The sequence below is a fragment of the Pteronotus mesoamericanus genome, unplaced genomic scaffold, assembly GCF_021234165.1.
Source record: "Pteronotus mesoamericanus isolate MK-2021 breed Mesoamerican mustached bat unplaced genomic scaffold, CSHL_Meso_final contig_32, whole genome shotgun sequence".
Taxonomy (NCBI): Eukaryota; Metazoa; Chordata; class Mammalia; order Chiroptera; family Mormoopidae; genus Pteronotus; species Pteronotus mesoamericanus.
Genome location: NW_026555134.1, coordinates 381,883 through 406,838, shown reverse-complemented (window position 1 = coordinate 406,838; position 24,956 = coordinate 381,883). Strand labels below are relative to the sequence as shown.

At 40.3% G+C, this 24,956-nt stretch overlaps 1 protein-coding gene, 1 long non-coding RNA gene and 1 other non-coding gene across 3 annotated transcripts; 2 read left to right on the top strand and 1 right to left on the bottom strand.

Moving 5' to 3' along the window:
• The first annotated feature begins 3,032 nt into the window (after positions 1–3,032).
• Positions 3,033–10,487, top strand: LOC129072435 (uncharacterized). Its single transcript, XR_008529353.1, has 3 exons — positions 3,033–3,138; positions 3,911–4,001; positions 10,445–10,487. It is a non-coding gene; the product is annotated as an uncharacterized LOC129072435 (long non-coding RNA).
• Positions 4,889–4,969, bottom strand: LOC129072612 (small nucleolar SNORD12/SNORD106). Its single transcript, XR_008529369.1, has one exon. It is a non-coding gene; the product is annotated as a small nucleolar SNORD12/SNORD106 (small nucleolar RNA).
• Positions 10,488–11,032: 545 nt separating the features above from the next.
• On the top strand, positions 11,033–22,120 carry ZNF558 (zinc finger protein 558). The gene is made up of 5 exons (XM_054575908.1): positions 11,033–11,113; positions 11,652–11,778; positions 18,794–18,889; positions 19,383–19,465; positions 19,952–22,120. The coding sequence occupies exons 2-5, from the start codon at positions 11,655–11,657 to the stop codon at positions 20,732–20,734; spliced, it is 1,086 nt and encodes a 361-aa protein (XP_054431883.1). The 5' UTR covers positions 11,033–11,113; positions 11,652–11,654; the 3' UTR covers positions 20,735–22,120.
• The last annotated feature ends 2,836 nt before the right edge of the window (positions 22,121–24,956 follow it).

Here is a 24,956-nt window from a genome sequence, read left to right as displayed (position 1 = left end):
AGAAAACTTTCTATATACACTAGTTAATGAAATAAATTACCTTTCTAAATTTCTAAAATTTTAATATTTTCCTAATTATGAGTTGCATTGATATCAGCTTAATAATTTAAGGTTATTGCATCAAATATTTTGGCTTGTAATGGCGTGTGTGTGTGTGTGTGTGTGTGTTTAGGAAGTTTTCATATTTGGGGATACCCTGATTCTCGAATATTTAGTAGAGTTTTTTAGTACACCTTTAGGAAAAGAAGTATCTTCTTAGATGTAAGGCGGACATCAGGAAAATAATAAGGTGATTGATATATTTAACTATGTCAGGAGAAAACTGTAGCTTTATTAAACTGTTTTTTACACACTCTGCTTATGTGTTAGAATGGTACACATTATGTTGTTAGTAAAAAAGAAATTCAATAAGCAATTTAAAAATATCTCCTGAGAAATTCTATATAATAGGAACATTTTAGCAACACCACCATCAATTTCCTCATCCATAACTTGGGATAGGGAAGCCTCTTCCTGAGGAGTTGCTGTGAAAAAACTTAGAAATAACATATGTAAAGTAGTTATCATCATGTGCATTGGAAAGTAATGGCCATTCATTTTTCCACCAAAATGATCATCTTTTTTATTTTTATTTTTGAATTGTGCCATTTTCAAGATACAGTCCATTGTTGCAAAGTGAGTCATTTTTATAAATTCCTCTTAAAATTGATGATCCCTTTGAAATACTTCTCCCCCCAACACGCCTCTCCACATATATCTCAAATAATACCTCAAGCTTTATAATTAAGATCAACCTTCCCTGCTATTTATTTGGACTTGCAGAAACAACTTCATTTTTCTGATTGCAACCCTATATTTCTACATTACCTACTTACACATCTTTTTCATTTTGCAGCTTTTAACCTTTTCTCATGACTTTCTTCTCTGAAAAAATTTAGCATGTATTTCTCTTACACAATTTAAAACATAATTTATCTTGCCCAGGATAATTATTTAAAGAATTTGGATAAATCAAAATTCAACATCTACTGTCTTATTACATAAACGTTTATCATTTTATGAATCTTAACCAGAGAAGTGCCATGTAGGATAATATGAATACATTTTCTCCTAATTTTTTCTTTTGATCTTTGAAATGGTAAACTTCCCTTGTTTCTTTTTCTTCCTATCAGTTCATCACTTGTTCATCCCTGTGCACCAGAAATATAAATCTGTTTTCAGTGGATTCAGATGTATGAGACACTTTACCAGCTTCAATTTTTTCCTTGGGCACAACACCCCTTAGGCTTAAACACACACACACACACACACACGTATATGCATATATACATATACACATACACATATATACACACTGTATCTGGAAGGACAGAGGAGAAGAGGATGTTTATACCTGAGTGTAGGGGAACTCCTTCAGAGATGCAGTATGTTTCCAGCAGTAAAGGTGTCTGGAAAATGTTGGACTCTGTGTTTAACCTCCTGTGACTTTTTAATTCTCTGTAACCCCAGGTTTAGCTGACTACCCAGAGAGCCGGAATGCCAATGAGAGAGAAATGTCAGGCCCCAGGAAGGAGGTTATTGAATGTATAGAGCATGGATAACTGCCTAATGTTATCTGTTAACACAGAAATGGATTCATTGTTCTTTCTGGTGGTCTACGTGACTACCCACCATATGGTTTTACCATTAATCCCCTATGAAAAGAAGACCTTATCCTGGTGGGGGGCGGTGCATTTATTCCCAGCAGCCACCCCTGGAAACAAGCAGCTGCTTTGCCCATGTAAGTTTCTCCTATTAAAGCTCGTATGAATTTAAAAGAGGCTGTGTGTCAGTTCTTCAGAATCCATCCTGAATTTAGATTTTTGGGGCTTTTCCCCCAACACTAGGTAAAACAACTGGGAGACAGTGGTGGGAGTGAGACTATTTTACCAACTTTGTACCCATTTTTGAAGTGTTACTATATGTTTATCTATGATGCAGTCCCTCTCCACCAAAAAAATTTTTTAATTGAACAGCTATAGTGTTAGATCCCCCTCTATTCATTTGGGACAGCAAGTTGTGCAGGGGTGTCCAACCCAAGGCCTGCAGGCCCCATGTGGCCCACGATGGCTGTGAATGCAGCCCAAGACAAAATCGTAAACTTATAACCGTTTTTTGCTCCTGAGTTTTCATTAGTGTTTGTGTATTTAATGTGTGGTCCAAGACAACTCTTCTTCTTCCAGTGTGGCCCAGAGATGCCAAAAGGTTGGACACCCCTGTTAGAGAAATGTGAATATGGTTCACTTTTACAAAGAAATTAAAAACAAAAATACGCACAAAAACTTAAAATCCTAAACATGTGATTGTCATTCTATTAGGCCTTTGTGAAACTGTGCGAATGGGGGCGGGGGAGAAACTGAGGGAAAATTTGTCATTTCCCTTTCTGTTACCTGAACAGCCTAAGGATCCTGGAAAAGCCCCACCATCCCCCTCGCCCCTAGAGCTGGCTTCTTCCCACTGTCCAGCCCGCCTATTCTATTCCAGCCCCATCCCTGCCTCATCCCCATCCCCGGAACTGGTGTTCTCCACCGTCCAGCCCTTCTATTCCAGCCTGCCCCCAAGGTCTGGTACCCGCCCGCAGTCTTAACCACGAATCCTGTTCCCCACCCATAATCGGGTCCGGGGCTCCTGGTACCGCCTACATCCTGGTCCCTCCTACAGTACCGCCGGCAGACAGGGTCTCCGCCCACGGCCACGCCCTCTGGGCCTGGTGCCACACACAGCCTGGTCCCTGCTCAACCCGCACCGGAGAACTGGCCTTGAGCCACAACCATGCCATCTGTGTCTGGTGTCGTCCAGAGCCTAGTCCCAGACGCCAGAAACTAGTCTCCGCTCACAAACCGCCCATGGGTCTCTTCCGACCCCCGCTCTCCCTGATCACCGCCTCAGCCCCTAGACCCCGGTCTTCTCGCTCTCCGCGGTGGCCAGCCCGTGACCGGAAACTTCCGTGTGGAGCCGCCAGCCCGAGACCGGAAGTAGAAGCCCAGGGAGGCGCCGTGGACGCAGTCGTGGGAGGCTTGCTGTGCCGCGTATGTTTTCTTCTCTAGGGGGGACGGCGTTCACGTGGTACGTTTGGCTGCAGTGCGAGGGGAGGACTAGGTGAGCTGCGGGTAGTCCGGGGGCAGTGCAGGGAGGGGCATGGGCTAAGGGCACTCCATCACGGCCGGGGACTCTCCGCCCCTCCCGGGACCCAGTTTCCTCCTCTGGGCTGGTCCTTCAGGTTGGCCGGAAGCTGCTGTTAGCTCCCACCTCTGGACGCCGCTGTTCCTCCTTCATACCTTCCCCCGATCATCACCACCCTCACTGGGTGTGATTTTCTTCCCCCAGGGGACTTTTAGCTGTGTCTGGTGGCATTGTTTGGGTTATTACAAATGGCGGGGCGGGGGGGGGGGGGCTGTTGGCATCTAGAAGGTGGAGGCCAAGGCTGCTGCTCAACGACCTCCAGTGCACAGCCTTCACAACAAAGAATTTTCCAGCCCCAAATGTCAGTATGGCTGAGGTTCGGAAACCCTGCTCTGGGGCCTTAAAATCTCTGAGGCCCTAAATGAACTGTGGAAATTCTTTACAAGTCAGCTGAGTCACTTACAGGGCCCCCCAAGTGACAAGCCATATTTAAAGTGTCTGGAGTCACCAAAAACGAACTATCCAGCCAAATGAGTTGATCAAGTCAATTGCACACAGCGTGAACCGGCTTTCTCCCACTTGGAGAGCCAGATGGCTGGATGGGAATCAGAAAAAAATCGTCACAGCCAACAGTTACAGTTAATCAGTAAATATGGAAAAGGAAAGTGAATGAGATAGCTTTCCCATTCAACAACTGTATTTCGCCCTATAAAAGACCTTAAGAGCAATTTTTTTCTTTTCTCCCCAGACGATAAAAGCACCAGTAGAGCTCAGGTCTGAGTTGAAACCACCCTCAAGGCTCACCTCTCCTCACTGATTGAAGATTTCTCTGTGACCAGGTGAGGGCTGTGTCAAACTTGTGACAACAGGTGCCAGCTGCCTCCACCGTGCAGAAGAACTGCGAATGGGTTATCTTGAGCCCAGATTATAAACACAAAGAATCACTAGGAGTGAGAGAATCTTAAGAAAAATTATTTATGTTTGATGGATTATATTCAAGGAAACCTTAGTAAAGGTGTGTGTGGCTATGAAATAATTCAGTAAATACAGTTATATGCAAATAAATAAGTACACCGTAAAGAGGCATGTAAATAAAACACACAACAGTGTAGAAATATGTATTTATTCACATAATATTTAAAATGTTAGGATATTGTATGTAAATATAAATATGTAATTTTTTACACGTATATGAAGTATGGCAGGTCATCCAACTAAAGACTAGCAGGACTGCTTAGCAACATTCCTCGGGCCTGTTGAATTTGACTACTAAAGCTCTATGAACACGCCACAAAGATTCAAAATGTGGGGACAGTGACAAGAAAAATGATTTGAACTTATTTATATTAGTAACAGAACTTTATATTTTTTCCTTTTTATTGAATTTACTGGGGTGACACTGATTAACAAAATTATACAGGTTTCAGGTGCACAACTTTACAGCACATCATCTGTGCACTGTATTGTGTGTTCACTACCCTGAGTGAAGTCTCCATCCATGGAGTCTTCAGCCTCCTCCACCCTCCCCCACCTCCTCTCCCCCATCTCCCTCCCTCCACCATGCAGTGACCACACTGTTGTCCAAGTCCATGAGTGCCTCCTCTCTTTTTTTATGCAATCTCTCCCCTCCATCCAGCCACCCCCATAACAGAAATTTAAATAGACCAGCAATCAGATGTATTTTGAGCAAATGCATTTTTTCCTTTTTCTTTTTTTCTTGTTTTTTGCAATGCATCAGACAAAAACTGGCTAATAGTTTAGTTTGATCAACAGGGTTGATCTGATGGGGGAAAAAATCACCTGCAGCTTTTTTTTTCCTTAATGAGATTTGAAATCATTTGGAGGATTAAGTAACAACTTGCAGATTTGAAGGGTAGGACACCAGTTTCCAAAGACTGTCCTCCACAACTTGCTTTCTACTGGAAATTAACTTTGTTTCTTAAAACTTTTCTGAAATAATAGTCTGGTGATCCATATTGCAGAGAAGCAGGTTAAGTAATTTTATATTCAGTTGTTGGGCTTCACTAATACTGTGTGTGTGTGTGTGTGTGTGTGTGTGTGTTCCTGCGTGTGTGTTCCCGCACATGTCTTTTTCATTAGCTTTCTTGTAACACACTTGAGGGGACTATTCACTTGTTATGCAATTGATAGTGTGACCAGCCGTCCTCATTTATTTGGTGCTAAGGGATTTGCCAGGATACAGGGCATTTAGGTTTCAAACAAGTGCAGTCATAGCCAAACCAGGATGGTTCATCATCTCTGTGATCCAGGCCCTGCGCCAAAAGCATAGGAAGAACCAGACGGACCTTGTCTTCCCTCCATGGAGTTTACATTCTAAAAATTAATTACATAATTAATGTGGGAGCTTGGCACAGAGGACTCAACCTGAGGGAAAAGAGAAGCCAGCCGTCTTGAGAAAGAGTGATATTTAGCTTGAGAGCTGAAGTCGGGACTGGATTTAGCCAGTCATAGGACTAGACTGGAGTGAAGGTGCGAGAGTACATTTAAGAAAGCGCTGAGGCAGAGAGAACTGCGTAAGAACAACCCCAAAAGCAGGAGAGCCTGGTGTGCTCCATGAACTGGGACGATGGGTGGCTGAGGTCAAGACAACAACATAGGGAAGGAGTATGAGCCAACCTGGGCAGCTGGGCCGACAGGACCAGATCAGGCGTTGCTCCGGACTCTCTCCATAGGCCAGTGAGCAGGCACCGAAGAGGATGTGGGATTATTAGCTGTTGGTTTTTCCACGTGGGTTGAAATGGGCTTCAGGATTATGAATGAGGACTTAAGAGGGACCATAAGAGGTGTTAGGAAGAAGTTTAGGTTTAAGATGGTTGTTCCCTAGGCCTGGATAATTGCTGTGGAGGAGGAAAGAAGTAGAAAAAAAGAGACCTTAGAGTTTAGAACTAAGAGAATGTAATGAAGGTTGCATTCATGCATGCAGTTGCCAGATGGCACAGAACACTCACTATGCTCCTAGCCCCTGTCCGTGCAAACCTGCAGGCATCGCCCTCCCCCAGCTCTAGGTTTTCATCCCACTTTGCCTCTCAGAGGCCCCTCCTGCACATCCTAAAGAAAATCATGCCTAAGAATGTCTATGACTTCTCTATCCACCATGGTGGCCACCAGCCACATGTAGACATTTCAATTAAACCAATGAAAACTACCATTAAAAATTCATTTTCTCAGTCCTAATGGCCACATTTCAAGTGCTCAGTAGCCATCTATGGCTAGCAGCTGCTGTATTGAACACAGCAGAATTCCAGAACATTTCTGTCATCATTGACTGTTCTGTGGGACAGCAATGGTATTGGGTGGCCCTTTCTCTGTGGCCCTCCCAGCACCAATGTATCCAAGAGGGAACAGGAGTCTCTGAATCTGTAAACCAGAGTCCGCTTCTGTCCTCATGTGAGACTTTAACTGCCAGAAGACCTTGAAGGGGTACTTGGGGTCTGAGGATCACAGGCACCTTCTCAGCTTCCTTGCCTCATGCGGCTCCATGAGCTGGCTGGATCCCACCAGCTCTTCTCTCTATCCTCAGCTCAGTGACTGTCCACTAATCTTAACAGCAAATTGGGTCCCTGGCTGGGGGGAAGGAGCCATTCTCCACCAGCAGCAGGTAAGGAAATTGCCACAGTTGTGTGGGTTGGCTGGACTCACACTGAGCTCAGGAGGGCCTGATGTGAGAAGCTATGTTAGTTTCCTGTAACTGCTATAACAAATTATCATAAACTTTGTGGCTTAAAGCATTGCAGGTTTATTTTCCTGTGGCTCTGGAGTTCAGAAGTCCCGGATGGGTTGGCAGGGCTGCCTTCCTCCTGGAATCTTTAGGGGAGAATCCATTCCCTTGCTATGTCCTTCTTGTAGAGGCCTCCTGCGTTCATTCCTTGTCTTCATGCCCCTCTTTTTGACCTCAGAGCTAGCAGCGTGGCAGCTTCTAGTCTCTCACTCCCTGACCTCTGCTTTCATCGTCACATTTCCTCTGCTGACCCTGACCTCCTGCCTCCCTTTTATAAGGACCTTTGTGACGACGCTGGGCCCACCTGGATAGTCCAGGATCATCTCCCCATCTCAAAATCTTTAATCATATCTAAAAAACTCTTTTCCATGTAAGGAAGCACAGTCACAGTTCTGAGTAAACGTGGACATCTTTGAAGCAGCGGCACTGAAGTGGGTATCACACAAGCCCGGGAGTCAGCAACTCCTACAATTCTTTTTCACCTGGCCCACAGGCACTCTTAGTGTCTCAAGTTCCCCTGCCTGTGCGCATTCACATCTTCTGTTGCCTTCATCTTTTAGGTGTAGGGAGGACACACACACAGACCTCAAGGAGCTAGTTTTATGGAGTTACATTTTATTCTGTAACTACAGGGAAAGGGGGTGTTCCTTCTCATAGAAAGGAAATATTCAATGTATGCTACTTGGTACCTTGATTTTTTTTAACTTTATTGGAGCTAAGAATCTATCAGTATCTAGAGATCATTTTTCTTTTGTTTTGGCTGCTCATTGCTTCCTGATCTGGGTATCCCATAGTTCATTGAACTAATTCCCTATTGATGGTCATTTGTGTTGTTTCTAATCCTTTGATATTATGAATAAGGCCGCAGTGAATACTCTTACTCTTTTGTGCTGACCTCAGTCTATTAATAACTGATGTGGCTAGACCAGCCTTGTGGTTTTGATTATGATTGCAAGATGCCTTTTACCAGCAACCATCAAGAAACTGAAAAGATACAGGTTTATTGCTTACAAGACCTAGAAAACATGCCTTAAGCCACACAGGCAGGTCACAAGTAGAGAGAAAGCATGGGCCTGGGGTTCTGCTTTTATTGGGGTATCTATCGGGTAGGGGCCTAAGGTTTCATGGGTTCACTCTTCATTGGTGAATTTAAAACATAAAAACAGGAATTTAAAGTGCAGGAAGAGGAAACGCACAGGGAGTCCAAATGATCAGTTACTGCAGTCAGCCAAGTACAGAGCCTCCATGGGGGAGGTGGCCTGGCCTCTTTATCCAGTCCTGAGGCTGCCAGATGTGTCTGTGAGAGAGAGCTGTCTTTCAACTGGATGCCTCTGTAAAACGGGTGTTGTCTTGGCAATCAAAGCTTCAGTCAGGTGCTCACATTCCATAAAAGGGAAAAAAACAGCAACAAATGTCAGGGCTTATACTGAATGCACCCATTCGATTGACAGTGAGGAAGTAAATGTCTTTTGCATTTTGCATGACATTGACAGATTCCTTCCACAGGAGTGTACCCCAGCAGTGAAGGAGAGTGGATATCCACACAGCCTCCCCGATAAAAGAAGTGGTCCACCATGTCTGTGTTGCTCTGACTGATAAGAGCTGGCATCAGTTTAGTTGCAGTCTGCATCTCTGTGAATAAGAGACTGATGTTCCTACCAGCCGAACTGGCAGTGGTGGAAACAAATTATACTTTGCTGAGGAGTGAGTGGGACATAAGGAAATGAGGAAGAGTGAAAATACTGGCGATGCTGAGTGGGCGAGATTGGGCCGTAACTGGAAAGAAAACTGCTATTAGATAGACTTATTTCACTACTTAAAATACTGCATTAGGTTTAGATGATGTGAGGAAGAGTCCCGTAGAGCGGGAGAGCTTGAAGGGAAGCATAAACAAGGGCCCATCAATAGTGTGCAGCTCCTAAAGGCAGGTGGGACAGGACACAGAACAAGGCTGTAGAGTCTGGCCTTAGAGAGGAGGGGAGACAGCTCCTGATTTGTGACATAAGAGAGGGTGGACACCTTGTTCAGATTGTCATTTTGGAGGCAAGACAGGAAGGTAGATTCCTCTCATGATGATCACTTTGAGAAGTAGGATGCAGTGTCATCTGCTGAAAGTGAGGGTGTATTTCTTATCCATTGCTGCTCACCTTAGTCACTTAAAACAAAAACACACATTTCCTCTCTCACAGTTTTTGTAGTTTAGGAATTCATCTTAACTTCCAGGTTCTGGCGCAGGGACTTCCATGACCTCTGAGCTGGATATCAGCTGGGATGCAGGCGTCTGAGGGCTTCACTACTGCTAAAGGATTCACTTCCAACCTGGCGCACTCACATGCTGGCCTCTTGTGCTGGCTGTCACAGAGAGGCATCAGTTCCTCTCCAAGCAGCCCTCTCCACAGGACTGCGTGAGTGTCCTTGCAACATGGCTTCCTCCAGAACAAGCAGCACAAAAGACCCAGGAGGAAGCTGCGGTGCCTATTAGGACCCAGCCTTAGAAATCACCTCCACAATATTTTATTAGTCACACAGCTCAGCCCTAATTACATGCAGGTATGAGTATCAGGAGACTTGAATCATTGTTTATATAGGAACCTGATTACCATAGGGGGAAAAGGTGAGGATGTATGAGATTTAAAGAGATTAGAGAATGTCTGATGGGTAGGAAGCTCCATCGACTTGCAGGATTGTCCTGTAGGACTGAGCGCTCTTTGCATGTTGGCGACCGTGTGTATCTAGAGGAGACAGTAGTTCAGCTCTCGTGCAAGCTGCCCAGATGCTGCCACAGAGCAGGCAGATGATTGGAACCTTCTGGTTGGAGCGCTGCTGGAGTGCTGTGTAGGTGGGGGTGAGGGATAAGGAAATTCGTGGAAATGAGGGATGTTGTAATCCAAGCTGGGTGAGCATGAAATGAGGAGAGAAGGTGACTAATAAGTAGAAAGAAAGTAGGAGAGCAGGTGGGCAGTTCTTTACATGGTAGAAGAACACGTGGTGAAAGAAAGAAAAGACTGAACAAAGTAGAAGTTTGGGAGATTTTGTTCAAAGAGAGAAATTCCTGAACCGTTGTTCTGGATAGTGAAAGTGTTGGGTGATGACTAAGCCTGAGGCGGTGCCCGGGGAGGTATGTGGCCAAGGCGGGGTGAGGCAAACTCAGCACAGTGCGGTCTGACATCATCTGAGCCGGGGGGGCCTGGAGGTTGAAAGAATAAGGGAAGTCAGGCTCCAAAGTCTCAGGTGAATAGGGATTGGAGTTGGGAATGTGATTGTGACAACCACATGGATGGGAAGAATGTGCCTTGAGACTAAGCGAAGCTAAGGATTTAAAATGGGGTGGAGAGGTAATATACTGATCATACCGTGGTGGACAGAAGACCCGTTTTGCCATCCCACGGCCCTGGGTCCATCACCTGCTAGGCAAAACAAAGGCCCAGTAACGAAGACGTTGCATTTTGGAGGACATGATAGGCAGGCTAAGACAGAGTTGTCCTCAGTAACCTGGAGGGAGAGGGAGGCTACGAATCTTTATTGTTTTCTCATCTATTCCAGACAGCACTGTGGGAGTAAGTGGAGGAGCACCCTGGTTCTCCCAACTGCCCTGTTGCTCAGGAAAATTTACTGTCTGAATCTCAGGATCATGGCCATGGTTCTGTTCCCCGCTTGTGGTAAGTTGTGGGCCCTGGAGGCTCTTGGGGTCCAGCGGTTAAAAGCCCCTGCACCAGAGCTGGTGGGGGAGGGGCTGAACAAATGAGGTGGAAGTGGAGCCCAGAGGTCGCTGGTACCTAATTTGGTTTTGGGTATTTGGGACTTTAGTGGCCTGAGTGTCTGGGGAAATGTCAGCTGAATAGTAAATATGCAGATTTTTTTTAATTTTACCTCTAATTTTTTTCACAACTTGCTGGAATAACAGTGATGTCCCTCATATTTGTTTCCTCATCTGTGAAATGGGAATGATCTCTTCCTCAAGTGATCATTTGTTTTCTGGCCCTAACGAGAAAGGGCTCTGCTCTGGTTTCTGAGTGAAAGGGTGGGTTGTGGGCGTGTGTTTTGGGGGATGTTTACTGTCAGGGAGGAGGGGAATCTGAGCGCTGGACTCTCGTGACTCATTCATGACTCATTTCTTCTTCAGTCCAGTCTCCCCTGTACCCACCATCTCCACAAAAAGGCTCCACAGAGGAGGAAGGATTTGTTAATGGCTTCCTGACAGGCTGGTTACCGGTGAGTCAGATTTTTCTTTTTCCAAATCATTACTTTTTTTTGGCCAAAAGGTGAACTTGTTATCTTTCCATGACCTGGAGCCTCACAGCCAAACCAGGTCTTTGGGCATCCCAGGATCTCTGGGCATCTGACGGAGGGTCGAGGAGCTGCCCAAACAAGGTCAGTAGATGTCAATATTTACTACATTGCAAGGTTTCCTGCGGGGTCACTGTCTACATATGTTTGCTGATAGTTTTTATCACTAAGGAAAGACATCACTGTTTTCTAAACTCAAGCAATTGACAGTGGCCATTAGGAAATCATTTATACACTCACCAAGTATTTCCTGATTTCTGCAATGTCCCAGGCCTATGCCCAGCCCTTGAGATTGAGGGCTGAACCCAGAAGCAAATGAGAGTTGAGCCCAGAACTCTCATGTACAAAGTACACCCTCTGCTTTGGATTTCCTGTCCCCACTCTTGTCGTCCTTGGCCCTTGTCCTATATTGCCTCAGTGGAGGTGGTCCTTGGCTAAGCTTTAATGTTTTTGATGGTTTTAGGACATGGTGACCTTTGAGGATGTGTCTGTAGAGTTTACCCAGGAAGAGTGGGCATTGCTGGACCCTTCTCAAAAAACACTGTACAGAGATGTGATGCTGGAGAACTGCAGGAACCTGGCGTCGCTTGGTAAGCCTGACATCATTCCTGCATTTATTTAATGCCTCAGGTAACAAGTCTTTCCTTCTTTTTTTTTTTTTTTTTTTTTGAAATTGAAGTAACATTCATATAACATAAAATTTACTATCTTAACCATTTCAAAGGGTACAACTCAGCAGCTTTGAGGTATTCACAGTGTTGTGCAACCATCAGCACTACCTAATTTGAGATCATTGTCAGCGCCATTAAGTGGTCAAGACCCATTATATTCCCCACTCCCTCCCAGCTGCTGGCAACCGCTGATTTGCTTTCTGTCTCAGAATTTGCCTATTTAGAACAGTTCATATTATTGGATCATAAAATATATGATCTTTTGTGGTTGACTTATTTCAGGCAGTATAATGTAGAAAGGTTTAGCTGTGTTATAGCTTGTATCTTAGTTCTTTATTCTTTTTTATGATTGAATAATATTTCATTTTATGAATATACCACTTGTTGCTTACCCATTCAATGGTTGATAAACATTTGGGTTGTTTCCATGTACAGGCTATTATAAATAATGCTGGTATGCATTTTTGTATGTAAGTTTTATTTAAACCTATACTTTTAGTTCTCTTGGGTGTATATCTAGGAATGGAATGCTAGGTCATAAATTACTGTTTAGCTTTTTCAGAAACGGCCAAACTGTTTTGCCCAGCATCTTCACTGTTGCATGAGGGAGGGTTCAGATTCCTCCACAGCTCCCCCAACATTTGTTTTTTTGAGTATAGCCATTCTTGTGGGTATGAAGTGGTATCTCATTGTTTTGGTTTGCATTTTTGTCATGACAAACCTTAAGCATTTTACTTTGTACTTGTTGACTATTTGTGTATCTTCTTTGGAGAAATGTCTGTTTAAGTCCTTTGCCCATTTTTTAATTTGGTTATTTATCTTTTTGTTCTTGGGTTATAAAAGTTAATTATATATTCTGAATATTATACCTTTATTCAAAATATGATTTGCAAATAATTGCTCCCATTTTGTGGTGTCTTTCCATTTTCTTTTTTTAATTTAATTTTTTAAAGTTAAGTATAGTTAGTATACAGTATTATATTGGTTATATTAATTTCAGGTGTACAATATAATGATCGACATTTCTATAGCTTACAGTGTGATCACCCAATAATTCTAGTAATCATCTGTCACCATGCAAACCTATCACAATATTATTGACTATATTGCCCTTTTTCACCCATCCCCCATCCCCCCTTCTGGTAACCATCCCTCTGATCTCTGTTTCTGTGAGTCTATTTTTATTTTGTTTTGTTTGTTCCTTTGTTTTGTTTTTGTAGATTCCACATATAACTGTAACCATACAGTATTTGTCTTTCTCTGTCTGATTTATTTAATTTAGCGTAATACCTTCTAGATCCATCCATGTTGTCACAAATGGCAAGACTTCACTCTTTTTTATTGTTGCATAATATTGCATTGTACATATATTCCTCATCTTTGTTATTCATTCATCTGTTGATGGACACAGAGGTTGCTTCCATATCTTGGCTATTGTAAACAATGCTGTAATAAACATAAGGGTGCGTATATCTTTTCAAATTCGTGTTTTTGTTTTCTTTGGATAACTACCCAGACATGGAATTTCTGGGTTGTTTGGTATATCTAGTTTTAGTTTTTTGAGGAATCTCCATACTGTTGTCCATAGGAGCTGCATCAGTTTGCATTCCCACTAAGTGCACAGGGTTCCCTTTTCTCCACATCCCCGCTAACATTTATTTGTTGATTTATTGACTATAGCCATTCTGACAGGTATAAGGAGATATCTCATTGTGGTTTTAATTTGCATTCTCTGATGACTCATGATGTTGAGCATCTTTTCACATGTCTTTTGGCCATCTGTATGTCCTAAGAAGAGAATTCTATTTAGGTCCTTTGCCCATGTTTTAACTGGATTGTTTGGGAGGTTTTGGTGTTGGGTTGTATAGGTTGTTTATGAATTTTGGGTATCAACCCCTTACCAGATGTATCATTAGTGAAGGTGTTCTCCCATTCAGTGGGTTGTCTTCACCTGTTGATGGTTTCCTTTGCTGTGCAAAAGCTTTTTAGTTTGATGTAGTCTCATTTGTTTATTTTTCTTTTGTTTCCTTTACCAGAGGAGGTATATCAGAAAAAATACTGCTGTGAGAAATGTCTGAGATTTTACTGCCTGTGTTTTCTCCTAAAATTTTTATGGTTTCTTGGCTTACATTTAAGTCTTTAGTCCATTTTGAGTTTCTTCCTGTATATGGTATAAGAAGGTAGTCTAGTTTCATTTTTTTTGTATGTATTTGTCCAATTTTTCCAACACCCATTATTGAATAGACTGTCTTTACCTCATTGTATATTCTTGTCTCCTTTGCCAAATATTAATTGACCATATAGGCGTGGGCATATTTCTGTTTCTATTCTATTTCATTTGTTCTATTTCATTCTATTTATTCTATTTCATTTGTCTATGTATCTGTTTTTATGTCAGTACCATGCTGTTTTGATTACTAGATAGCCTTTAATATAGTTTGATATCAAGTAGCATGGTACCTCTAACTTTGTTCTTCTTTCTCAAGATTGCTGTGACTAGTTAGGGTATTTTGTGGTTCCGTATAAATTCTTGGATTATTTGTTGTAGTTCTTGTGAAATATGCCATTGGTATTTTGATAGGAATTGTGTTGAATCTATGGATTGCTTTAGGTAGCATGGACATTTTAACCATTTTTTCTATCCATGAGCACAGTGTATACTTCCATTTATTTATATCTTCTTCAGTTTCTTTCTTTAGTGTCTTACAATTTTCTTGGTACAGGTCTTTTGCCTCCCTGGTTAATTTATTCCTAGGTATTGTTTTTTGATGCAATTGTAAATGACAGTTTCCTTAGTTTCCCTTTCTGAATGTCCATTATTGGAATATAAAAATGCAGCTGATTTCTGGATATTTATTTTGTATCCTGCTGCTAGTGAATTCATTTACCAGTTCTAGTAGTTTTTTGGTGGAATCACTAGGGTTCTCTATATACAATATTATGTCATCTGCAATTGATGACGGCTTTACTCTTCCTTTACAATATGGATGCCTTTTATTTCTTATCTGATTGCTATGGCTAGGATTTCCAGTACTATGTTGAATAACAGTGGTTAAAGTGGACATCCCTGTCTTGTTTTTTATTATTAATATCTTTCATTGTGTCTTATAACAATTTTTGCCTTGAAGTCTATTTTGCTGAAATTAATATAGCTACACAATCTCTCTTTTGGCTGCTGTTTTCATGGGATATCTTTTCCCAGCACTTGATTTTCAATCAATATCTTTAGATATAAGATGAGTCTTTTAAAGATAGTATATAATTGATTATAGTGTATTTTTCTATCTTCTCTGACAAAATCTGCCTTTTTTACATTTACGTAATTATTGACAAAGAAGGACCTATATATGCCATTTTGTTATTTGATTTCATTTCCTCCATTATTATTTACTTTTGTGTTCTATATTTTCTAGTGGTCCATTTTAATTCCCTTCTCATATTTTGGGTTTTTTAGGTTTTTTAAAAATTGTATTTATTGAGGTGACATTTGTTCATTTTTTGAGTTATTTTTTAGTGGCTGTCCCAGGGATTAAAATAATATTTTATTTATAATAATCTATTTTGATTTAATACCAGCTTTGTTCAGTAGCATACAAAAATTTTGTTCCTAGATAGATATACCGCTGTGTGCCTCACACCCTGCTAAATATTGCTTCATGACCCATTGCATCTTTATACATTGTGTGACCATAAACAGATTTATAATTGTTGGTTTTGGCATTTTTCTTTTAAGTCATATAGGAAAAAAGAGTTACAGGCAACAAAAAAAATAAACAATTGTTATTGACATTTATATTTACCTTTATCAGTGTCCTTTATTTCTTTTTGTGAATTTGAATTAATATCCATTGTCCTTTTATTTCAGCCTGAAAGTTTTCTATTAGCATTTCTTGTAGGGTAGATATACTAGTGATCTCTGTCTCTTTCAGTTTAACTCCTTTGGGGATTGTTAAGCTTCTTGGTTGTGTACATTTGTGTTTTTCATCAAATTTAGTTGTTTTTAGCCATTATTTCTTCAAAAAAATATATATTTTTTAACTTCATTCTCTAATTAAGGAACCTCCACTATGTGTATATTGGACTGTTTGATGGTATCCCACAGGTCCCTCAGGCTCTGTTCATATTATTTTCATTCTTTTTTTCTTTCTATTTTTCAGACTATGTGATATAAATTTTCGTATCTCATGGTCATTAATTCTTTATTCTGCCTACTCAGATCTGCGGTTGAACTCCTCTTGTGGAATTTTTCACTTGTGTTATTGTACTTTTCAACTGCCAAATATCTACATATTTTTTTTTAAATAATTTCTATCTCTAACATGTTTTCTACTTGATCAAAATGTGTACTTACTGTTTCCTTTAGTTTTTTGTAAATGATTTCCTTTAGATCTTTAACCATATTTGAAATAGCTTAAATTCTTTTTCTAGTAAGTTTAATATTTAGGTTTCTTTAGGGGCTGTTTCTAATTTTGCTTTTCCTATAATGGGCCATAAATTTGTCTCTTTGCCTGCTTCATAATTTCATTTACTGAAAACTGGACATTTGGAATACTATAATATGGCATTTCTAGAATAGTATTTTTCCATTCCCTAGGGTTTGTTGTTGCTTGTTGTAGTTGGTGTTGTGTGTATGTTTAGTGATATTTCTGAACTAATTTAATAATTTTTTAATTTGTTGTACGTGGCCACTGAAGACTGCTATGTTAAGAGATCTCCTTGAATGCCTGTAACAGAAACAAACAAGCAAGCAAACAAAAAACTCTTAGTACTCTTAGTATCTGGAAATGGGTTCTGAATATATAAAGGGGGCTTACACTCTGCCCTAGCCTTCACATCCTGCTTATAGAGAGCCTAAAGTTCAACCAAAGTTAAAGACTTAGTGCCTTTTCAGGTCTTTTCTGAGTATGTGCCCAAACTTGGGAGTGTATGACGTTACTAGGTTAAAAGTGTCAATATGAAAAAAGTCCAAAACCTATAAAGAAATTTTATAAGAGTTTATTTAAGCAAAACTGATGACAATTGCCAGTAATCAAGATCTCCAGTGCTCCAGAGAATGATGGTTTTGTGGTTTCTTTTATGTATTTGAAATTAAGGAGGGAACGCAAGGAAGACTGCAGAAAGGTGGGAAAAAGCAAAGTATGGATCTAATTACAGGATAGTTAAGATTGTGTCCTCTTGAGGATGGTTGTGCCTTCAAGGGGTATTACTTCTGGCATTTCAAAAATGTGTTAACTTAATATGTTGAAGACCAGTGGGCAGGACTTGCGTGATAAATGGTTCACTAAAGAAATTATATGTGCTGGCTGGTGTGGCTCAGCTGACTGAGTGCCAGACTGCAAACCAAAATGCTGTTGTTTCGGTTCCCAGTCAGGGCACAGGCCTGGATTGTGGGCCAGGTCCCCAGCAGGGGGCGTGCGAAATGCAACCACATACAGATGTTTCTCTCCTTCTCTTTCTCCCTCTCTTCCCCTCTCTAAAAATAAATAAAATCTTTAAAAAAAGAAAGAAATTGTGTTGTATGACTAACCACCATGACCTGCCCAGTTAGGAATTTATGACGTATTATAGCACCCCTTTACCATCCACAAAAGGAATATGAGTGAGCTTTTCAAAAATTCCCCAAAATATCTTATTCCACACTTTTCCTTCCAAGTTTTTGGTTAGCCTTTTGTTTTCTTCTACTGTTTTCCCTTGCTCCAGGTGGTGGTGGCCGGTATATTTGCCTTTAAATGTGTTTAGCACATACCCACTGGGCGTCTGCTCAGCTCTTGTAGAGTTTAGGATTAGGTAAATGAAATCAAGCCCTTTGAACCAAACCTTCAAAAAAGTCAAAACAATCACAGTTCCTTGAGGTAATGGTCCATTCTGCTCCCTCCAGTACTAGGAATGTAGCATGTCTTCAAGATCACAGCCAAAGCAGGGAATAGAGGATAATTCAAGGATCAGTTAAAGTGTCAGTTAAAGTGTTGGGTTTTTTTCCCCTTGATTAAGCATTTTCCTGGTTGCTGTAATCTTTTGACAAGTTTCCAGAGTTCTAATAAAGTTTATTCTGAGAGTTTTCACCAGTTTATTCACAGTTTTTATAGCAGGATGGGCTTTTGGAGTTTAATATTCCTCATTTTCAATGTCATTACTTCTCACAAGTCTTTCTTAAGCACTTCTATGTTCCTGGGTCTGTGCTAGGTTTAGGAGTATAGTGATCAATGAGACAGGCATGTTCTCCACCCTTGCAGAGCTTTCTGACTAATACCTTCCCTATGAGTATATCTGTTTCTTACCCTGTCTTTATGTCTCCATGGTTAAAAGCTTTAGAGCTTCTGAAGTGTGTACTTAAACTTTGGCATGGGATTTGGGACTAAATTAATCCTTGAATAACATAGGTTTGAACTATGTGGACCCACTTATACGTTGATTTTTTCCAATAAATATACAGTTGGCCCATCATATCCTAGGTTTCATATCTGAAGATTCAGCCAACCCCAGATAAAAACAGTATTTTCAATCCATGGGTTGGGAATTTGTGAATGTAGGGGGCTAACTGTATACATTGTCCCATGCCATTTTATATAAAGGACTTGAGCATCTGTGGATTTTTGTATCCACAGGGGATCTTTGACCCATTCTCCCATGGATACCAAAGGACAACTAAAGTTTGAGGGGAGTCAAATTAAATGTAGGTTTTTGAATGTGCAGGTGGTCAACACCCCTAAACCCCTCATCCCAGGGTCAACAATATACCCTGTCACCTGGATATTGAGTGAGGGTGCTTGTATTTTTGTTCCTTGAGCGTTATAATATTCATTAGAATTTAGGTATAATTAGTCACTGCTTCAAAAGTCACACTTGGCCATCTTTAGAATTGTTGGCTTCAGTTTCATGGAGTTGCTTGTCACCTGCACAGTCCCCCTTCAACATGTCTTTTCTTCATGATTAGGGTATCATGTTGATAAACTCAGCCTAATCTCTCAGTTGGAGCAAGAAGACAAAGTGATGACAGAGGGGAGAGGAATTCTCCCAGACATTTGTTCAGGTGAGCACCAGAGGGCTATGAGTCCTTGTGAGGAAAGCTATGGCCAGTGATTTGGGATATGGGATTATTACACTAAGAAATATCACAGAATTTTGTAAAATGTCCTTTTTTTCTGATGGAGGTGGCCAAGAACATTTGGTATGAGCTTCCTTTCTTGTGAACTTTGTTTTTTTTCCTTTTAACTTTCTGTTCAACATCTCATACTTTACTTTAGACCCAGAAGTCAAAAAAAAAAAAAGACATCTCTTTTTTTAAACATAAGTCTCATATGAGCTTTTTGTCCCATTTCTTTATACTTTGCATCCCTGATAATTCCTTCTTTTGTAAATCTCTGATAAATCTTAATCATTCTAGAATCCTTTTGGCATACACATATCCCTTTCACTGCAGACCTCCTCAAAAACCCTAATCCCTCTGAGTCTAGCTTTATTCCTGAATGTACTTTACTATTTCTTTGCTTGATCAATTTAAATTTCTTTTCAATCTGTTACAGATTTGGAGACTATACTTAAAGCCAAATGGTTAACTCCTAAGAAGCATGTTTTTAGAAAAAAACGTTCTGGTGGTGTAAAAGCGGTAAGACTAATGTGTGTGATTCTTGGTTGTTCACAGTAGGAGAATTCTAAAAATTAGAAAAACCAAAAAATAAAAAGGAGAGTCATTAAAAGAAAGTATCATTTACAAAGGAGACAATAGTGTCTCTGGAGAGATGCTGTGAAAAATTTGTGAACTTGGAGAAAATTATGTTAGCTCCAAACTTTTTCACTGAGTTTCCACAAGTAAATATTTCCTTAAATGTGACTAAGATATTGTCTGTTGAATGATAAAGTGGTCCTAAATTAATAAAAAAATGCTCTGTGAGTATAAGGACTTGTGGCACAGCATGTATTGTTTTGAATTTCTAAGAGCTCAAACTGGGCAGAAGTCATGTACAAGCACTAAAAATAGTGAAAATGTCAATTATAATTATGTACTATAATTCCTGGCAAGAGAATTTATATGACAACACGGAATATTAAAAATACTATAAATTATAGTTATTATTCATCTCTTTATCAACAGGAAAGAAATCATGGTGGAGTGAAACTCAATGAATGTAATCAGTGTTTTAAAGTTTTCAGCACAAAATCTAACCTTACTCAGCACAAGAGAATTCATACTGGAGAAAAACCCTATGACTGTAATCAATGTGGAAAATCCTTCAGCAGTAGATCTTATCTTACCATTCACAAGAGAATACATAATGGGGAGAAACCCTATGAATGCAATGACTGCGGGAAAGCCTTCAATGATCCTTCATCCTTGAGACTGCATGTAAGAATTCATACTGGAGAAAAACCTTATGAATGTAACCAGTGTTTTCATGTTTTCCGTACTAGTTGTAACCTCAAAAGCCACAAGAGAATTCATACGAGAGAGAATCATCATGAATGTAATCAGTGTGGAAAGGCCTTCAGCACGAGGTCCTCCCTTACTGGGCACAATAGTATCCATACGGGGGAGAAACCTTACGAGTGCCATGATTGTGGGAAAACCTTTAGGAAGAGCTCATACCTGACACAGCACATGAGAACTCATACTGGAGAAAAACCCTACATGTGTAATCAGTGTGGCAAATCCTTCAGCAGTAGCTTTTCTCTTACTGTGCACAGGAGAATTCATACTGGGGAGAAGCCCTATGAATGCAGTAACTGTGGGAAAGCTTTTAATAATCTCTCAGCTGTTAAGAAACATGTGAGAACTCACACTGGAGAAAAACCCTATGAATGTAATCATTGTGGAAAATCTTTCACCACTAACTCTTACCTTTCTGTGCATAAGAGAATACATAATAGGTGGATTTGAATACAATAACTGGGAAAGCATTCATCCCTCAGACAGCTTGGGGTAACTCATTCTAGGTGTATGAGTTATCTGTTGCCTCCTAACAAATTTTCCTCCAAAAGATAGTGGCTTCAAACAACAGACATTTATTATCTCACAATTTCTGTAGGTCAGAAGTTCATAAATGGCTTAATTTTGTAGTTCTGGCTCAGGATCTCTCATGAAGGCTCAGTCAAGGTTGTCAGCAGGGGCTACAATTATCTGCATTTTTACTGCTGAAGAGCTTGTTTCCAAAATGCCTTGCTCACATGCCTGGAAAATTAGTGCTGGATGTTGGCAAGGAACCTTCATTTCCTTACCATATAGAACTCTCCATAGTATCTAAGTATCTTTATGATATAGCGGCAGGTTCCCTCCAGAGCATTTTATCTAAAGGAGAGGTAATGCTGAAGCCATGTTGTCTTTTAGGGCCTAGCCTTGGAAGGATATAGTATTACTTCCATATTGTGTTGAACATACAGACCAGTCCTGATACACTGTGGAAGGAGACTATACAGGAATGTGTAGCATGAGAGAGAGGTCACTGGGAACCATCTGAGAAGCTTGCCGTGAAATCAATGAAGAAAGGCCTTCAGCCTTTCAATCTATTTGATATGAAGTATCATTTAGTAACTCTTATGTTAATTCACTCTGGAGAAAAACCTCATGAGTGCAGTCCTTACCAGCTTTCAGCTTAAAATCACCTTAATGTGTGCAAAACGTGCTGGGCAAAATCCCGAGGAATGTGGTGGTTATAGGAAGGCCTTAAGTGATACCTCTGCAGAGTCATGTACAATTCACACTAAGGGTAAAACCTTGTAAGTATCAGGATGCGGAAAACTTGAGGAACACTCATCCCTTAGAACACACATGGTAAACCACTGCAGGCAAACATACAAGGAATGTAAAAACCCTATAGCACAAACATTTTGTATTACTCAGCAAAAGTTGGTGAGCTATTCTGAATGTGATGGAAAAAGCTTAACGTCCTCTCAATTTTTGAGAGATGTAAGGATTTATCCTGGAGAGGAAAACCTATTAAATGTCATCAGTACTAGAAAGTCTTTCATTTTTCCCATTCTTAGGAAACTGAGAACTCACTTCAAAGAAGTCTATGAATATAAAGATTGAGGGAACGCCTCTATTAATAGCTTTTACATTAGGAAAAACATGAAATTCTCCCTGGATGCAAACCTGTCAGTGTATTAATTTTGGAAGATTTTTCTGTGATGCCTGTCTTTGTTGACCTGTGAGAGCTCACACTAGAGGGAGACCCTAGGAACGTAATCAGTACAGCAATGCCTCAGCCTCACTTCTGCACCGAGTAGCCACTAAATAATTTCAACTGGGAATGGAATATGTAAACCTTGTGAGTGTGGTATTACCTTTAACAGTATCTAATCCTTAGGTTGGTCCATTAGCTCATTAATTTTCAGTTGTTTTGTTTTAGTATAAACATGTATGTTTATAGCTATACCCTAAATAAACCTGAAGTTATGTTCCATAGTTTGGTATGTAGTATGTTTTTTATCATTTACTCTTTTTAAAGTATCAATATATTACAGATGTTCTTCTGAATATCTGCTGAGTGATTTGGTTTATCATAATGAAACATACATTATATGTATTATACACTTTTAATGGTATTTTTGTCAAGTAAGTGGACTTTGTGATGTCGATTCATTTTTATCTTTATATCGTAGTATGGCAGTTACTTTTAGCTTCTTCCCCAATGCCCATCCTCCCCTACTTATTCACTTAAAGGAAAAAAATACTTTGTTCAAGTTGTCAAACAATATTGAAAATACTCACTAGGTAAAGCCTCACTGAAGCCCAGAGATGTGTTGACCTGCCATGCTGGCTGTAAGAAGTAGATAGAAGTCACAGGGGGGAACCTCATCTGGCTTACTCGCCTTACCCATATTCTTTCATCTTAACTAATTTTTCCCTTGAAAGTGGCCTCAAGACCGGGAATTGGAAGTGCTGTATTTTAATTATGAGGACAAAAAATTAAGAAATCACAATTATTTGGGCTCCCCATAAGCTTCTTCAGCTGTATCAACTCTGGATTGCTTACTCCTAGGCTTCATATGTGATTAAAAGTAACCTCTGAGTGATTGGGCCCAAAGTGATTTGGGGGGTTTATTTTTGAGGAGGTGGTGTGCTAATGTCCAGATGAATTCAACATCTAACCTGTAAACCTGTTGTTTAGATTTTATAAATGTGCTGTGTTTGTTTGAAAACATTATGCATTCTATAAATTTTAAATATAAATTATATATACACCCATTAACTCAAGTTAATTGTTTTTTGATGTAGTATACACATTCAGAGTTTTTTTCCTCAAACTTATTTATATTTAGTGATAGGTGTGTATTCAAGTCTTTTTTGGTTATAAATTAACATTTATTTTTGTAATTCTGTCATTTTTGTTTATATTGTACTATAAGCAACAGGATTATTTTCTTGTGAATTGTTTCTTTTTATGTAGGTCCATATTTTGATAGCCAGGTATTTCAGGATGATGTTTTAGCCAACTGAGCTACCTGGCCAGGGCAAATAGCTAGGTATTTCAATGTATTAATAAATGATCAAGCTTTTATATAGCTCCTTCCATATACTAGACACTCTCCTGAATGCCTTATGAGTGTCAACTTAGTGAGTATTCAGTATAAGCTTCCAAAGTATGTACTGGAATATCCCCATTTACATACAAGAAAACTGGTATGATACACTTATGATACTTGCCTGAATTCATTGGCTAACAAGTGGTAGTGCTCAGATCTGAACCCAGACAGTCTGTGCACTTACCCACTAGCCTCTTTTTTTTTTTAATTTCTGTTCCTTTTCTGAAGTTTTGTTTTTTAAGATTTTATTTATTTATTTTTAGAGAGGGGAATAGAGGGAAACATCGATGTGTGGTTAATTTTGTGCGCCCCCTGCTGGGAACCCGGCCTGCAACCCAGGCATGTGCCCGACCCTGGGAATTGAACCAGTGACCCCTTGGTTCGCAGGCTGACACTCAATCCACTGAGCCACACCAGCTAGAGCACCACTAGCCTCTTTATTGAATATATTCTATATGCCAAACTGTTAGAGGCACTGGTGTCTGTAACGATGAATGAAATTCAAGTTTGCCATTGAAACACTTACATCCTAGTGGGAGAAAGACAGATTATACGAAAATCAAGAAAATATAGTAGCATTGTTATTGTAACTGTTATATGAGAAACCAAAGCACTGTAAGATAGTTAAGGGAGCTTCGGATCTTGCCATTTTATATAGAATTAAAAAGTAAAGCCTCTTAGTTAAGGGGCACTTGAACAGAGATTTTAATGAGTTGGGACGGAGAGTCATGTGAATTTGTGTGGCAAGAGCAGTGTTGACATGGAAAGGCCAACCACACAGAGGCCAGTGTGAATGGACTAGGACAAGTGGGGGTTGTTGAAAGATTGGTAGGAGGTAATGTGATCAGACTTGGTAGATTCTTATCTTACTGGGTTTTATGAGTCAAGTTTTCCTTATACTTTCAGTGTGTTGGCATATCAGTCAGAGTCCCAGCAGGAAACAAGAGACATACTCAGACTAGGACAGTTTGAGTAGAGTTTTCATAAAGGGGCTATTCACAGTGTTGTAGATAGGATAGAGAAAAAACTGCAAAAGGTGGGCTGGTACACAGTAGTTTGTAAGGGCAGGGCTCTATCAATACCCCTAAGCCTGAAGGGGCAAGGGGAAGGAACAATATATTGTAATCTGGAGACAAAGGGTGCTTTCCAGGACCTAAGAGGAGGTCAGGAGTAGTACCCAGCCCCGTGTTATGCAAGAAATAGCCAGAGCAAGACTTTTCTTTTATTCTTTTGATTTAATGCCTAGGCTCTCCATTGACCAAACCCAACCAGAGGCCGTAGGTAAGAAAGCCCACTGATGTCATTTATCTTGACTAACCTTCCTTCGTACAGCAAGATAGAGAAAGTGGATCCCTTGGAGCTAATGGAAGATGTCCAGAAACGTTTATTCCTTTTGCTTCTTGGAATCTACTCTTGTAGACCATCTGAGTGGAAATTTTATACCCCTGCCTGTAAATTCCATCAGCTATTGTACTATACTGAGTGCTGCCAAAGTATTGCTATTCCTATCTGTAGTCTAAAATGGTTGCCCCCTTCATGTAAGATGAGTCATGGGGCTTTTGGGAAGAAAGCATTAA

Coding starts and splice junctions, on each gene's coding strand:
- ZNF558 (XM_054575908.1), top strand. CDS start 11,655: ATGGTGACCTTTGAGGATGTGTCTGTAGAGTTTACCCAGGAAGAGTGG. Junction 18,890..19,382: donor TCTCCCAGACATTTGTTCAG/GTGAGCACCAGA, acceptor AATCTGTTACAG/ATTTGGAGACTATACTTAAA. Junction 19,466..19,951: donor GTTCTGGTGGTGTAAAAGCG/GTAAGACTAATG, acceptor CTTTATCAACAG/GAAAGAAATCATGGTGGAGT.